General features: G+C 42.6%; 1 protein-coding gene across 3 annotated transcripts in view; it reads left to right on the forward strand.

The window, feature by feature from the left end:
- The window catches only part of LOC116979710 (probable E3 ubiquitin-protein ligase HERC1), a 283689-nt gene extending 269883 nt beyond the window's left edge, over positions 1–13806 (forward strand). For all 3 annotated transcript variants that reach the window (XM_033031434.1, XM_033031451.1, XM_033031442.1), the window contains exons 75-78: positions 1527–1779; positions 4496–4648; positions 5791–6096; positions 13059–13806. In XM_033031434.1, coding sequence (XP_032887325.1) covers positions 1527–1779; positions 4496–4648; positions 5791–6096; positions 13059–13244 — 898 coding nt within the window. In that variant the 3' untranslated portion in view covers positions 13245–13806. The remainder of the gene's footprint in view (positions 1–1526; positions 1780–4495; positions 4649–5790; positions 6097–13058) is intronic.
- Positions 13807–14842: the final 1036 nt, after the last annotated feature.

Consider the following 14842-nt stretch of genomic DNA (forward strand, 5'->3'; position numbering starts at 1 on the left):
TCATGGCAATCCCCGGCGAAGGATCCCAGGGCCCCGCGTTGTTAAAGTCGGCGCTGCCCACGGCTGGAAGCTCCGCAGACCACAGCTCCACATTGTTGAAGTCGGCAGTCTCAGCACTCCGGAGCTCCAACACTGCGACCCCTGTAAGGCTCCGCCCCGCTCCGCGATGGTACTTCAGTGCTGCGCCGCTACTGAAGCTGAAGCTCTGGCCGGTCTCGGGTAGGAAAGGCCGAGCCAATCCAGATGGTAGGACGCGAGGAGGGGGTGAAGATGCAGCTCGGAGGAAAGACGCATTCCTCGACCAGCTAGGGACGAAGAAAAACAGTTTCCCCCTTCCCCCCCTCCTCCCCCATCCCCCACATAAAAAGATTAAATGACCTCCAAAACAAAACTTTTTGACGGACTAAACATTAAAAAAAAGGATGAAAGGACGAACAGCTGCAGGTGGGGCAGCCATACTCAATGGCGCCACCCACTGGACAGGTCATTGAGTGGTCATCTGTGCCGTGACAATTCTGTGATTGTAAATAAGAGCAAATCACAGTGAAAAATGCTGCCCACTAAGCCTGTGATGCCAAGCTGAAAGTACTATTAAGAAACATTAACATTTTCAAATAATATAGAGCAGTAAATAATTTCAGACAGTTTATGAAAAGCAAGGACTATGAAATAATCAACAATAGTTGATCAGTGTTGTGAACCCATTCCTTTGCCGTGGTATTTTATATCACCCATGCCAGAGATAAAACGGGTTCATGATATAAAGTCTAAACTATAGAACAGCACAACCATTAGTGCTGCTTGTTCACCTTCTGAAAGGAAGCTAAACCCTCTGACCGGGGCAACAATGCTGCAACTGGCTAAAGTTGACTTGTGCATCTTGCTACAATGTTAAAAGAAGTATGAAATCCAGCAAACATGAAGGTTGAATTGCTAATCAACCCACTATGCCTGGAGAAGGCCTGGAATATACAAAGTACCTGGGGTTACAGGATTTTAAAATTACGAACAAAAGATACATTTAAAAAACATTGGACAGGTGCATGGGTAGGACAGATTTAGAGGGATATGGGCTAAACAAAGGCAGGTGGGACTAGTGTAGATGGGACATATTGGTCAGTGTGGGCAAGTTGGGTCGTAGGGCTCGTTTCCATCCTGCATGACTGACCATAGAAGATTTATGTAAGGAAATCTTTTTTGCTCCAGAAAATAATTAGGATCTGGAATTCACTGCCTGTGAGTCTGGTAGAAACAGAATCAAACCATGCATTTGAAAGAGAATTAAAAAGGTATGTGCAAGAGAATAACAAATTTCAAAGAGGGAAAGTGGTGAAAGAGGAATGGAAATGCTGTCTGAGTAGCTTGCATTGACTCGGTGGGTTGAATGGCCCACTTATAGGTTTGTATTTCTATCAGGTAAAACCTGGCAGTAATATTACTGGCCATTATATGGAACCAGGAGACTCGAGGTTTTGTTGGGAAACTGATTACAATTCTCAATTTAAGCCCCTTTGTTTTTCTTTTAGATTTTTAGTAAACCCATCAGCTTGCACGGAAGAGCACCTCCAACAATTTAAGTTTTTGGGGGTACTGATGGCGGTGGCTATTCGGACTAAGAAACCATTGGATTTGCATCTAGCACCACTTGTATGGAAACAACTGTGCTCAATTCCACTCATCCCTGAGGATTTGGAAGAGGTTGACTTACTTTACGTTCGAAATTTGTATGGAATCTTGCATCTGGATGACAGTGGGATAACAGAAGACAATTTCTTGGAGGTGAGGGCTGTACCAAGTTTCTGGTTGAATTTTCCAACCTTCTTTTCCTAATAAGACAGCATTAGGAGACAACCTATTTAAATATAAGCTATAATTTTGATATTGATTGTCTTACAACAGAGAACATAGAACAGTAAAGCACAGGAATGGGCTCTTTGGCCCACAATATTAGTGCCGAACATGATGCCAAGTTAAACTGATCTTATCTTCTCCCTTTTCCCTGCATTTTAACATGCCTAGCTAAAAGCCTCTTAAACGCCACTATCGTATCTGCTTCCACCACCACACTTGGCAATGCCCTCCAGGCTCCCACCACTCTCGGTATAATAAAAGAATTGCCCTGCATATCTCCATTAAACTTTCCCCCTCTCACCTTATAGCTATGCCCTCTAGTGTTGGGCATTTCCACCCTGGAGAAAAAGGTTATCCTATCTGTGCATCTCATCATTTGATGCACTTCTATTACGTCTCTCCTGAACTTCCGACGTTCCATAGAAAACAATCAAGTCTATCCAACCGCTCCCGAACTCATCTTTCTGTATAATTATGAATATAGGTGCCAAGCTTAAATAACTTGAATGGAAGCATAGAACAGAACGTATCTCATTCATTCACAGAGGGCAGTGGAGGTCAATTCTCTGGATGGATTTAAGTGAGAGTTAGATAGAGCTCTAGGGGCTAGTGGAATCAAGGGATATGGGGAGATGGCAGGCACGGGTTATTGATTGGGACGATCAGCCATGATCACAGTGAATGGTGGTGCTGGCTCGAAGGGCCGAATAGCCTCCTCCTGCACCTATTTTCTATGTTTATATCTATGTTTCTATTTCAGTGAAAGAGAAAATTTGAGAGTAAAAACTCACGCAAATGGGCCTAGAAATCCAATTGATTTGTAGTTTATCTTTAACATAATGCTTCAATTTTTTCCCCCATGTGACACACAATGATAGTAATTTCTAGATTGCATTGGTTCACAAATTGAGATAGTGTTGTGGCATGGATTCTGTGCCTAGGGTGTGGGGGACAATCTTATTCCCCATGCAGTGATCCTTTTACAGTGTAGATCAGCTTAGGAAAGTTATCCCGGGACTGGGCGCCATTCATAGTTCCTGGAACCACTCATTTTACTAGCTCTTCCAAAAGAATTTCTGGATTGAGACCTCTCACAGGCATGTTCATTAGTTATATTCCATTCTTCAAAGACCCTGTCTGATTTCATCTTCTTAAACCTTGCATACACTCCTTTGCATACACAATGGTGTTTTATCATTAATGTTTTATTATTATTAATGTTTAGTGTTTTCTGAGTCATTCGTAACTGTCAATGTATGTCAAGTTGTTACTTGTGGGCGGAGCACCAAGGCAAAGTCCTTGTATGTGAATACTTGGCCAATAAACTTACTTAACCATATAATATAACCATATAACAATTACAGCATGGAAACAGGCCATCTTGACCCTTCTAGTCCGTGCCGAACACGTATTCTCCCCTAGTCCCATATACCTGCGCCCAGACCATAACCCTCAATTCCTTTCCCGTCCATATAACTATCCAATTTATTTTTAAATGATAAAAACAAACCTGCCTCCACCACCTTCACTGGAAGCTCATTCCACACAGCCACCACTCTCTGAGTAAAGAAGTTCCCCCTCATGTTACCCCTAAACTTCTGTCCCTTAATTCTCAAGTCATGTCCCCTTGTTTGAATCTTCCCTACTCTCAGTGGGAAAAGCTTATCCACGTCAACTCTGTCTATCCCTCTCATCATTTTAAAGACCTCTATCAAGTCCCCCCCTTAACCTTCTGCGCTCCAAAGAATAAAGCCCTAACTTGTTCAACCTTTCTCTGTAACTTAGTTGCTGAAACCCAGGCAACATTCTAGTAAATATCATCTTTTCTCTTTTGACCAAATTTACAAACTTTCTGGTCAGCCAAGGTTCATTTGCCCCTCATTCCTTATCCCTTCTCCTTACTGGAACACTCCTTACTGAACTTCGATCAACAGGCTTTTAAACGACAACCTCATGTCAGATGCCGATTTACCCAATAACAACTGCACCCAATATACTCTCCCTAGCTCCTGCCTAATTACACTGTAATCTGCTTACTCCAATGTAGTATCTTCCCCCAAGGCCAGATTTATCCCTATTCAAAATAATTCTTAAAACCTTTGGATTATGATTTCTATTTTGCTGTATCTCTTCTTCTGTACCACCAGTTACCTGTTACCTGGCCAGGCTCATTTCCCAACAATGGTCTAGTGTGGTCCCTTGTCAGGTAGAACATACTATTTCAGGAAACCCTCGTTGATACACTTAACAAATTCTGCCTCATCTAAGCCCTTTGTACTAAGTAGGTCCCAATCAAATATGTTTGTCCACTGATTCGGGCACTCCAAATTGCGGAGTGTGTTCGACCATCCCGATGTCGGAGTTTCGATCATCCCGAGGAGAGGGCCTGTACATCGGGTTGTCCCGTAGCGGTGACGACGGATGAACAAAGGAGGACTGACTGAACTTTGTTGCTTTCCACCACAGTGAAGATTGCTGTGGTGGATGCTTATGTTAAATTCTATTGTGTATTGTGTGCTCTTTTTTCAATTGCATCACTGCTGGCAAATTCATTTCACTGTATCTTAGTTGGTGCATGTGATAAATAAATTTGTCTAAAATTTAATATTGTCATCACTTTCCCAAACTTATATTTTTATACTAGATGATTCCTCTGGATTCTTTTGTTGCTCAGAGTGCGGATGGTAGAGTTGTTCCAATAATTCCCGGAGGAAGTAGTATTCCTTTGACTTTTGGAAACAGGAAGGAGTATGTGGAGAGAGCAATTGAATATAGATTACATGAATTAGATCAGCAGGTGAGCATCTTGGTGCTTTAAAACTGTTTTGTTTTCTGAACGAGTATGCAAGTAGTAGATTTAATTTTGTTCTTATACCTTAGTCATGTGAAAATGGTCTCTTGAGCTTTATTAGCACTGTATTCTTCAACTTGAAAGTGATGTTGGCAAAGATCCCCTTGTAGGTATGTTGCACCATACCATTGTGAACAATTAATGCCCATACTGTCACAGCAGAGTCACTGGTTCAAATCCCACCACAACCTGCAGGAAATTTTAAATTCACCTAATTTTGTTTATTATTTTTTATTAAAGGAATCCCACTATACCTACAAGATCTGACCTTTCTGTGACTCCAGAATTGCAAAAATTGGTTGACACGCAGCTGACTTGTAAATACGTTAGCAAGTCATTCCATCTAAAGGAACAATTAAAGATAGATGAGAAATTTTGGAAGGAGTAAAACTAAATAAATCTGGAATTTAAAAAAAAAAGGATAGCATCAATAATGGTGACAGTGGCTTTATCAGATCATATGTCACAATTGTTTTCTTTTGCAAAATTCTGACATCTGACTCCTAACCGTCCTTTGAAATGGCTCAGCAAATTGCGCAATGTGTGCACAATAAGGTATTCATAGTAAATGCTGAGCTCGACTGCAAAGTCCACACCTCTACAAAAAGACACTGCTTTGTATTAAATAGCAATGAAAATGAAGGAATCTCCAAGATTTGAAACAAACAGGTTTAAGCACAGGATAACCGTATAGGCCCTTGTGACTGAATTGCATCCCTAGCCTTAATTTTGTTCTACTTGCTGAGCTGAAACCCATGCTTTATAAATCTTCAGTCAATACCAGTGGGACTCAATCTTTCATGGACATCTCTACTCTGAATATTTTCCTGCCACATGTACAGCTTTGAGTTAGATACAAGAATAGCTATAAACACACAATAAAACATAAACTTTCATCTGCACCATTCGAGGAGGGGGTAACTTGAAAGAAAATAAGTTGGCTCGGAATTATAATTTTGCTCAATGCTCCCTCTTGTAATGTCAAATGTCCATGGCTTGCATGTGTAGTCAACATCTAATTTTCTGAAGTGTCAAATGCAAATTAATTGGTTTTAATATGTCTAACTTTGTTTTTGATAATTTTTCAGGTAGCAGCAATAAGACAGGGCATGTCAGCTATTGTCCCTGTACCACTCCTATCTCTACTAACTGAACGACAGCTCGAACAGCTTGTATGTGGGATGCCAGAAGTGAACGTAGAAACGTTAAAAAAAGTTGTCCGTTATCGTGATATTGTTGAAAACCATCAGCTGCTGAGCTGGCTCTGGCAAACACTGCAAGAGTTTTCGAACGAGGAGAGGGTTTTATTTCTTCGCTTTGTCTCTGGTCGCTCCAGGCTGCCGGCCAACCCTGCAGACATCACGCAGAAATTTCAGATTATTAAAGTGGACAGGGTAGGTGTCCTGCAAAAGTTTACTTTGGTGCTTCATATGTATCGTACCATGATATCATAGAAATGTATCACATAGGAGGGGACGGTTGTAGTTCCCGTATTCATGCTGCCAATTCAAGAAGTGCATAGCCACTCCCTCCCTGAAGCATCTCAACTGTGCATCCCAGGGCTTCTTAACTGTGATGAGGCATTCAGCCCCTTCCTCCCTTATAGTAAAATGGTTCCAGACCGCAGCATTTCCATGTGTTCATTTCCTCCTGAAACTTTTAACAATTCCCTTAAAATGTTAGACCGTTGATAGTTCATCTTTCTACTAACTAGGGTTCACATACACCTCTATTCAATAATGTTATGTACTTCATCAAAAGCTTTACAATATTTCACATGGACTGCTTCAAATACATTACCCTCAGACACAACCTAACCTTTAAGTCCATATTGAATCAAGTCCATATGAATTAATTAATATCTTTCAAAATGATGGGGAGAGCCTCTTTAGTTTAGAGATACAGTGTGTAAACAGGCTCTTCAGCCCACAGAGTCCGCACTGACAAGCAATCACCTATAGACTAGTTCTATCCTACACACTAGGGACAATTTACAGAATTAACCTACATATCTTTGGAATGTGGGAGGAAACAGGAGCACCCGGAGAAAACCCACTTGGTCGCAGGGCGAGCATGCAAACTCCGCACAGACAGTGCCTGTGGTCAGGATCTAATCTGGGTCTCTGGCGCAGTAAAGCAGCAACACTGCCGCTGTGCCGACTGTGCCTCCCTTCAGGTGTTTAGCCTAACAACCTTGTTTACTTTTGAAAACGCTAAACTGCTTAATATTTATTTTTATGATTACCTTGGCTGCTATTTCAGGTTGTCCTTTATAGTTCTCTATTTATGAAGACAAACAGTAAGGATTCATTAAGAACCATATCCCATAAAACATTGCCATTTTCACAAAGGCTCCATTTTTCTTGGTGTTCACCTTGAACTTTGCGTTAAAACACCTTTGATATATAATTTTGGTATTTGACTAATACAATATGAAATGTAAATATGTCTACAGTATGTATGAGTTTAAATCTTCACTACCTGAAGAGGTACACCCTCTCATCTAGGGTAAACATGACAAAATGGTACATGGTACACCAGTCATTGAATGTAGGCATGCAGGTTTAGCAGGCAGTGAAGAAAGCGAATGGTATGTTACCATTCATAGCAAAAGGATTTGAGTATAGGAGCAGGGAGGTTCTACTGCAGTTGTACAGGGTCTTGGTGAGACCACACCTGGAGTGTTGCGTACAGTTTTGGTCTCCTAATCTGAGGAAAGACATTCTTGCCATAGAGGGAGTGCAGAGAAGGTTCACCAGACTGATTCCTGGGATGTCAGGACTTTCATATGAAGAAAGACTGGATAGACTCGGCTTGTACTCGCTAGAATTTAGAAGATTGAGGGGGGATCTTATAGAAACTTACAAAATTCTTAAGGGGTTGGATAGGCTAGATGCAGGAAGATTGTTCCCGATGTTGGGGAAGTCCAGAACAAGGGGTCACAGTTTAAGGATAAGGGGGAAGTCTTTTAGGACCGAGATGAGAAAAACATTTTTCACACCGAGAGTGGTGAATATGTGGAATTCTCTGCCACAGAAAGTAGTTGAGGCCAGTTCATCGGCTATATTTAAGAGAGAGTTAGATGTTGCCCTTGTGGCTAAAGGGATCAGGGGATATGGAGAGAAGGCAGGTACAGGATACTGAGTTAGATGATCAGCCATGATCATATTGAATGGCGGTGCAGGCTCGAAGGGCCGAATGGCCTACTCCTGCACCTATTTTCTATGTTTCTAAAATGTTTAAGCAATAACATTTTTTTGTTAAATAATGTTATCTTATTTTTCTTTTCATTTCTGTTCCATTGCTTTGCCATCACCAGCCTCCCTTTGACTGTTACTCTGCTTTGTCCTACCAAGGCTGTGACAATTTTTGTGTTAACTTATATAAGTTTTAGTACTGGCTGTGGCTATTGATTTTCACTCCCAGAGCTGGTTCTGTGAGAACTTTGCTGACATAATTTAAGTGCAGCATTGAAGAAACAAAAAGCACTTTCTGATCAACAAGTGACAAACACTGGAACCTGCAAACTTCGGTAATTTTTTCGCAAGCACCCAAGACTGGAGTAAATCAAAAATAACTTTAAAGTTAAGATCAATACATTTCTTAATCAATGAACTGATGAATATTTGATGCTTATGCATTCGGCCACTAGGGGCGCCGTATGATGGCAGCCTCTGTCTACCGTCTGTCTGTTTAAAAAGTATGTATTTTCATGTGGGGGAGGTGGGTAGGATAAGGGGTAAACCGTTTCCCGGTCACTTCCTGGCGAGTATGCGACTATTCTTCAAGTCGCATCTTCACCCCCCTCCCCGCCTCGCAGCCTACCAACTGGATTGGCGCGACCTTTCCTGCCGGAGTCTGACCAGAGCTTCAGCAGCATCGCAGCACTGGATACATCGCTGAGCAGGCGATGCCTTACCTGGGATCGCTGTTTGAAGCCCCGGAGTGTTGGGCCTGCTGCTTCAACATCATGAAGCTGTGGTTTGCGGAGCTCCCAGCCGCGGGCGGCGCTGACTTCAACATCGCGGAGTCCTGGGATGCCTTTGTCGAGGGTCGTCAGGGTGAATCTCTGCCCAGTTTGGCCTGTGGACTTCGGGAGCCGCAGTCTCTGGTAAGAAGTGGCCGATTCGGAAGTCCAAGCCGCTGAGAATGTTCTTCCATTCCGACGTCGGAGTTCCATTATCCCGGCGAGGGGGCCTGAACATCGGGCCGCCCGTAGCAGCAACTGCGGGGGGCTCGGGAGGCCACGATCACGGGTGAACATCAAAGAACATCAAAGAGGAGGATGACTGAACTTTGGTGCCTTCCCTCACAGTGGGAAACTTTGATTCCGCTGTGTGGGGATGTTTATGTTAAAGACTATCGTGTGTTGTGTTCTTTTTTAATAATAATAATAATAATAATAATTTTATTTATAGAGCACTTTAAAAACAATCATAGTTGCAACAAAGTGCTGTACATCACTAATCATTGACAAAAAAGTTAATACACACCAATAATAACAATTAAAAGATGGAGTAAGTAAAGATATTCAAAATAAAGTAATATTAAAAACACTAAAAACAGGAGCAAAGTCTCATGCATGGTCAAAAGCCAGGGAGTATAAATGTGTTTTAACACTGGCTTTGAAGATGGACAGTGAGGGGGCCTGTCTGACGTGCAACGGCAGAGCGTTCCAGAGTGCCGGAGCAGCAACAGAGTGGGCTCTATCCCCTCTGAGCTTCCGCTTAGACCTCGGTACCTCCAGGAGCAGCTGATCAGCTGACCTGAGGGACCGGGCAGGAGCGTATGGGTGGAGCAGCTCAGAGAGGTAAGGCGGGGCGAGCCCATTCAGAGATTTAAAAACAAATAACAGAATTTTAAAATGAACTCGAGAGTGCACCGGGAGCCAGTGGAGGGAGGCCAGAATTGGTGTTATGTGCTCCCTCTTTCGAGTTCCAGTTAACAGGCGAGCAGCAGCATTCTGAACCAACTGGAGACGAGCCAGTGAAGATCGAGCAACTCCAAAATAGAGTGCGTTACAGTAATCCAGCCTAGATGTAATAAAGGCATGGATTACTGTCTCAAAATGCTGCCGCTCGAGAATGGGCTTCACCTTTGCCAGCTTCCTTAAGTGAAAGAAGCTGGACTTAACCACCGCGCCTATTTGGTGATCTAACTTAAAGTCACTGTCCATCCTAAAACCCAGGTTCAAAACTGTTGGCTTCACATACCGTGACAATGGACCTAAATCAACAAATGGAGGTTCACGGCAGCCATTGGGATCAAATAAAATCACCTCTGTCTTCTTTTCATTAAATCCTAGAAAGTTTACTGCCATCCAGGACTTATTCATATGGCTGTATGGTGACCCCAAATTTCACTGTACCAATTGGTGCATGTGACAATAAATGTCTCTTGAATCTCTCTTGAATCTCTTGTACAGTTTATTAAAAGTGTAATTTTAATTCCAATTTCCTTTCGGCATTGTGATGCTACATGGGTGCTTGTAGAACTGGTACAAACAAGAACTTTAGCTCCAGATTCCAAAGATCAATTATTGCACAAAAAAGTGTTACCCTATATCCAAACACCTTTAAAATCTGATTTGTGAGCTAGAAAATGGAACAGTATAGCACAGGAACGGACCCTTTGACCCACGATGTCTTTGTCAGACAGGATGCCAAATTAAACTAATCCCTTCTGCCTGCATGTGATCTGTATCCCTCCCCACCCTATCCATGTGCCTATCTAAAAACCTCATAAATGCCACTAACATGTCTGCCTCCACCACCATCCAGGTAGTGCGTTCCTGGCACGTCCCACACTGTGTGGGGGGGGAACACCTGCCCCGCACAGCTCCTTTACATTTTACCTCTCACCTTAGAGCTATATCCTCCAATCCTCCAGACATCTTCCCTAAAGTTATGGAGTGATACAGCATTGAAACAGGCCATTCGGCCCAACTTGCCCACACCAGCCAACATATCTCAGCTACACTAGTCCTAACTGCCTTCATTTGGACCAAATCGCTCCAAACCTGTCCTATGCATATACCTGTCAAACTGTTTCTTAAAAGTAGAGATAGTCCCAGCCTCAACTACCTCCTCTGGCAGCTTGTTCCATACATCCACCACCCATTGTGTGAAAAGGCTACCTCTCCGATTCCTATCTTTTCCCCTTCTCCTTCATCAATCTTTTTGGTCACATCTTCAAAAACTCTATCAGATTTGTGAGACATGACCTCCCACGTATAAAACCAAGCTGACGATCCCAAATCAGACCTTGCCCATCCAAATGCCTGTATATCCTATCCCTTAGAATACTCTCCAGTAACTTTCTAACAACAGATGTTAAGCTCACTGGTCTATAGTTCCCAGCATTTTCCCTGCAGCCCTTCTTGAACAGAGGCACCACATTTGCCACCCTCGCCTTCAGACACCTCTCTTGTATTTAAAGACGATTAGTAAATCTCAACCAGGGTTCCCGTAATTTCCTCTCTAGTTTCACACAATGTCCTCGGATATATCTGATCAGGCCCTGGAAATTTGTCTATCTTCACACACGATAGTGCCTTCAGCACCTCTTCTGCCGTAACACTGACTGCTCTAAGACACTTCCGTTGATTGCCCCAAGTTCCTTCTGGGAACAAGGTTCTAACTGTTTAAGCTACTCAAAATTTTATAAAGTCGGCCATGTTGAAATGAGGTCACAATTGTGGACAGCTGCAATTGTAATATTAGCAAAATTATATTGACTACTAGACCAGGTGCGGACCAGTTGGGGCCCATCCCCCACGGCAATATTCCACCACTGATCCATAGCCCCCAACTACGCAGGCGCGGCTGACTGGTTCCCATTGTGACGCCATAGATCCTCATTGTGACACGAGTCACGGCAAACCTCCCCCAACTGCACAGGTGCGGCCGGCAAGTGCGAGCGCGACTGCGATGTTTTTATAGTTCAAAATGGCAATAACTTGTAAAAATTAAGATCAATGTGAACGCGTCTCCCTCTTCAGCCCCCTATTCTCCTCCTCCATTATCCTCCCTCTCCCCACCCTCCACCAACCCTCCGCTGCTTCCTCCCCTCACTCCCTCCCTCCCCTCCTCCCTCTTCCCCCTCCACTCCTCCATTACCTTGCCATCCCTCTTCCTACCCCATCCTCCTCCATTCCCCTCATCCCACAGCACTCCCTCCCCTCCTCTTCACCTTTCCCTTCTCATCCTTCCCTCCCGCACTCCCTCCCTCACCTCTCCCCTCCTTACCCCCCTCCATAACCCCTCTCCCCCCACCCCCTGCTCCCCCACTCCTCACCTCCACCCTATCCAACCCCCCACTCTCTCTCACCTCCCCCATTTCCCTCCTCTTCCTGTCTCCCCCACTCCCTGTCTCTCCCACTCCCTACCTCCCCCACTACCCTGTCCTTTCCCTCTATCCCCCCCACTCTCCCTCCTCACTTCCCCCACTTTCCCCTCCCTCTCCTCTGCCTACCCCCCTCCTCTATCCTCCTGCTCCCCCACTCCTCACCTCCTCCCTATGCCACCACCCCACAATGAAAATCGTCAATTTTTTTTTAAAGAAACCTCCCCTATAAAACAATGAAAATCTCTTTTTTAATGAAATTCTCAATGAAAATCACGTTTTTTTTTTAACTTAAATGCTCAGTGTAAATCGCATTTTTTGTTTAACCTAACCACAATGTTAGCTGTTAATGAAAATGGAAGAATTTGATTAAAACGTGAGTTTTTTTGAAAATCACGATTTTTAATTAAATTAGATTTGGGGTCCCATTGTAACGCGGCTGACAGTGGAAACGTTTTATAAAGTTTAAAATGTCAATAACTTGTAAAATTTAACATCCATCCGAACGAACACTTTTCAAAGGTGAATTGAACTGGACATGACAACTTAAACATGTGAATGTATTATTCATGCAAATTATACTTAATTCATATAAAGAAGAAGAATCGTGACCCGAAATGTGGGATGGCACAATGGCACAGTGGTAGACCTGCTGCCTTACAGTGCCAGAGACCCAGATTCAATCCTGACTATGTGTGTTGTCTGTACGGAGTTTGTGTATTCACCGGGTGACCCCAAGGATTTTCTCTGGTTGCTCTGGTTTTCTCGCACATTCCAAAGACATGCAGGTTTGTAGGTTAATTGGTTTATGTAGATTATCCCGTGTGTAAGATAGATCTAGTGTACGGGTGTGGGCCGAACCCAAACATACATGTGACATTGATGCATCAGAAAGGATAGTCTCACATGTAATCTTGTATCTTTCCCACCATATAATGAATTTCTAAATTTGGCACTGGGTTTGTGTATTTATTGTGATTTCAACATTTTTATTTTTCATTTGGTTATGCAGCCTGTCGATGGTCTTCCTACAGCTCAGACCTGCTTCTTCCAACTTCGATTACCCCCTTACTCTAGCCAGCAGGTGATGGCAGAACGTCTGCGATATGCTATTCAGAACTGCAGGTCCATTGACATGGACAATTATATGCTATCCAGGAATGCTGACACTGGAGAAGGTTCAGACACCGAGTATTGAGAGCTGCTTTCTTCAATACCACCTGAAAATCAACTTTTCATCAAAGAATCTCAGGCGATAACACGGAGAAATAAAATAAGAAACAAGCAGCTTACACACTGGACAAACTTTTTTTTAATTGACATTTTCTACTTTGCAGAATAAGCATTTGCTACGAATTTTACACCAACATGTCCTGGTGTTACTTTTTAAAGAAAACAATTTAATTTGACTTTGTGCACTACAGATAATCAGGAATTGCCTATCGACATCCTGTAAAATTGTAAAACATGTTGTGGTTGAAAGTATATGCACGTGGTACATTGATTAATCCAGCACTTTGCCTAATTTTAGCATCTTGTGTACTGGATCAGAGTGGACAATTGCCAAACAGTAACCTGATTATGGAAACTTCACGACTTGAATTTAATTCTTTTGTACGAAAATCATTTTCCATACCACACTGAACAATAAAGAATCTGGGCCATGCTAAAACATTCATGACAAATTCTTCAGTGGCAAATACACATTCATGCTTAGTGGTGGTGAATGTAGATGTGATAACTAAATATTTTAAAACTTGCATCTTGGCTTGTGAATTTAATCAGATTGCATGCTTTTTGAAAAGCTAATTCAGTAGGGTTGAAAAGATGAGTTCCTTTTCTCGATAGTAAGTGCTCATTTCAGATTGTAACTGCATTTTCTTACAAAAAGGTTTTATTTCTTATGAGTTGATGATTATTACATCAAAAAATCAGCTGATGCAATGGTGATTTCCCATATGATCTTATTTAAATGGGATTAGGAAATACCTGTACTGTCTTCTTTAAAAAAAAATCAGGAGTTCCTGTTCATCAAAAAATATATTTCAAGAATATATTTCAAAAAATATATAGTTCTAAAACACCAAATACCAAGCTGATAAAACCAGAGAACATTTGTTCAGTACCGATTAGAACTAAACATTTATTTAAAAAAAAACATTCAGCAAAATATTCTGACCAATTTCATCAGTTTATTATTAAAAACTGGTGAATACTTCCCTTTGGTTAAATATCCTACATTATAGTATGTTGTTTGCTGTTCCTACAGGAACAGTAAATTAATCTTTATTGATTTATTAGTCATGTGAGATACAGTGGAAAATCTTTGTTTGCATGCTAACTATCCAAATCATATTATACACGAGTACAATCGACCCATGCAGAACCACAACGTAGTGCAATGCGAAAAGTACCAGAGTGCAAAGCATAGCATTGGAGCATTACAATTACAGAGAAAAACAATTACAATAAATGGGAAGTGCTGGAAAAGTGAGAAGAATTAGAAATGTTTGTAATCTGTGTTAAGGGCCTGTCCCACGAGCATGCGACTGCATGCGGCGAGCGCGACTAAACCAGAAGCGGGGGCCGCGCGGAGGTTGAGTGATCCCGTACGAGTTGACGTGAAGTTCAGGCGAAGCCCGCGGGAAGTTCGCGCTAGGCGTACGCCGTCAAGACGCTGCGTACGGCGTCGAGTTGCTGCGCACACCCGTCGAGGTGGTGCGTACGGCCTTAATGCAGCTGCGGGCCGGCAGGCCATTGCCGCGCGGAATTATTGGACAGTGTCAGTTTTTCGGA

The sequence above is a fragment of the Amblyraja radiata genome, chromosome 1 (assembly GCF_010909765.2).
Source record: "Amblyraja radiata isolate CabotCenter1 chromosome 1, sAmbRad1.1.pri, whole genome shotgun sequence".
Lineage (NCBI taxonomy): Eukaryota > Metazoa > Chordata > Chondrichthyes > Rajiformes > Rajidae > Amblyraja > Amblyraja radiata.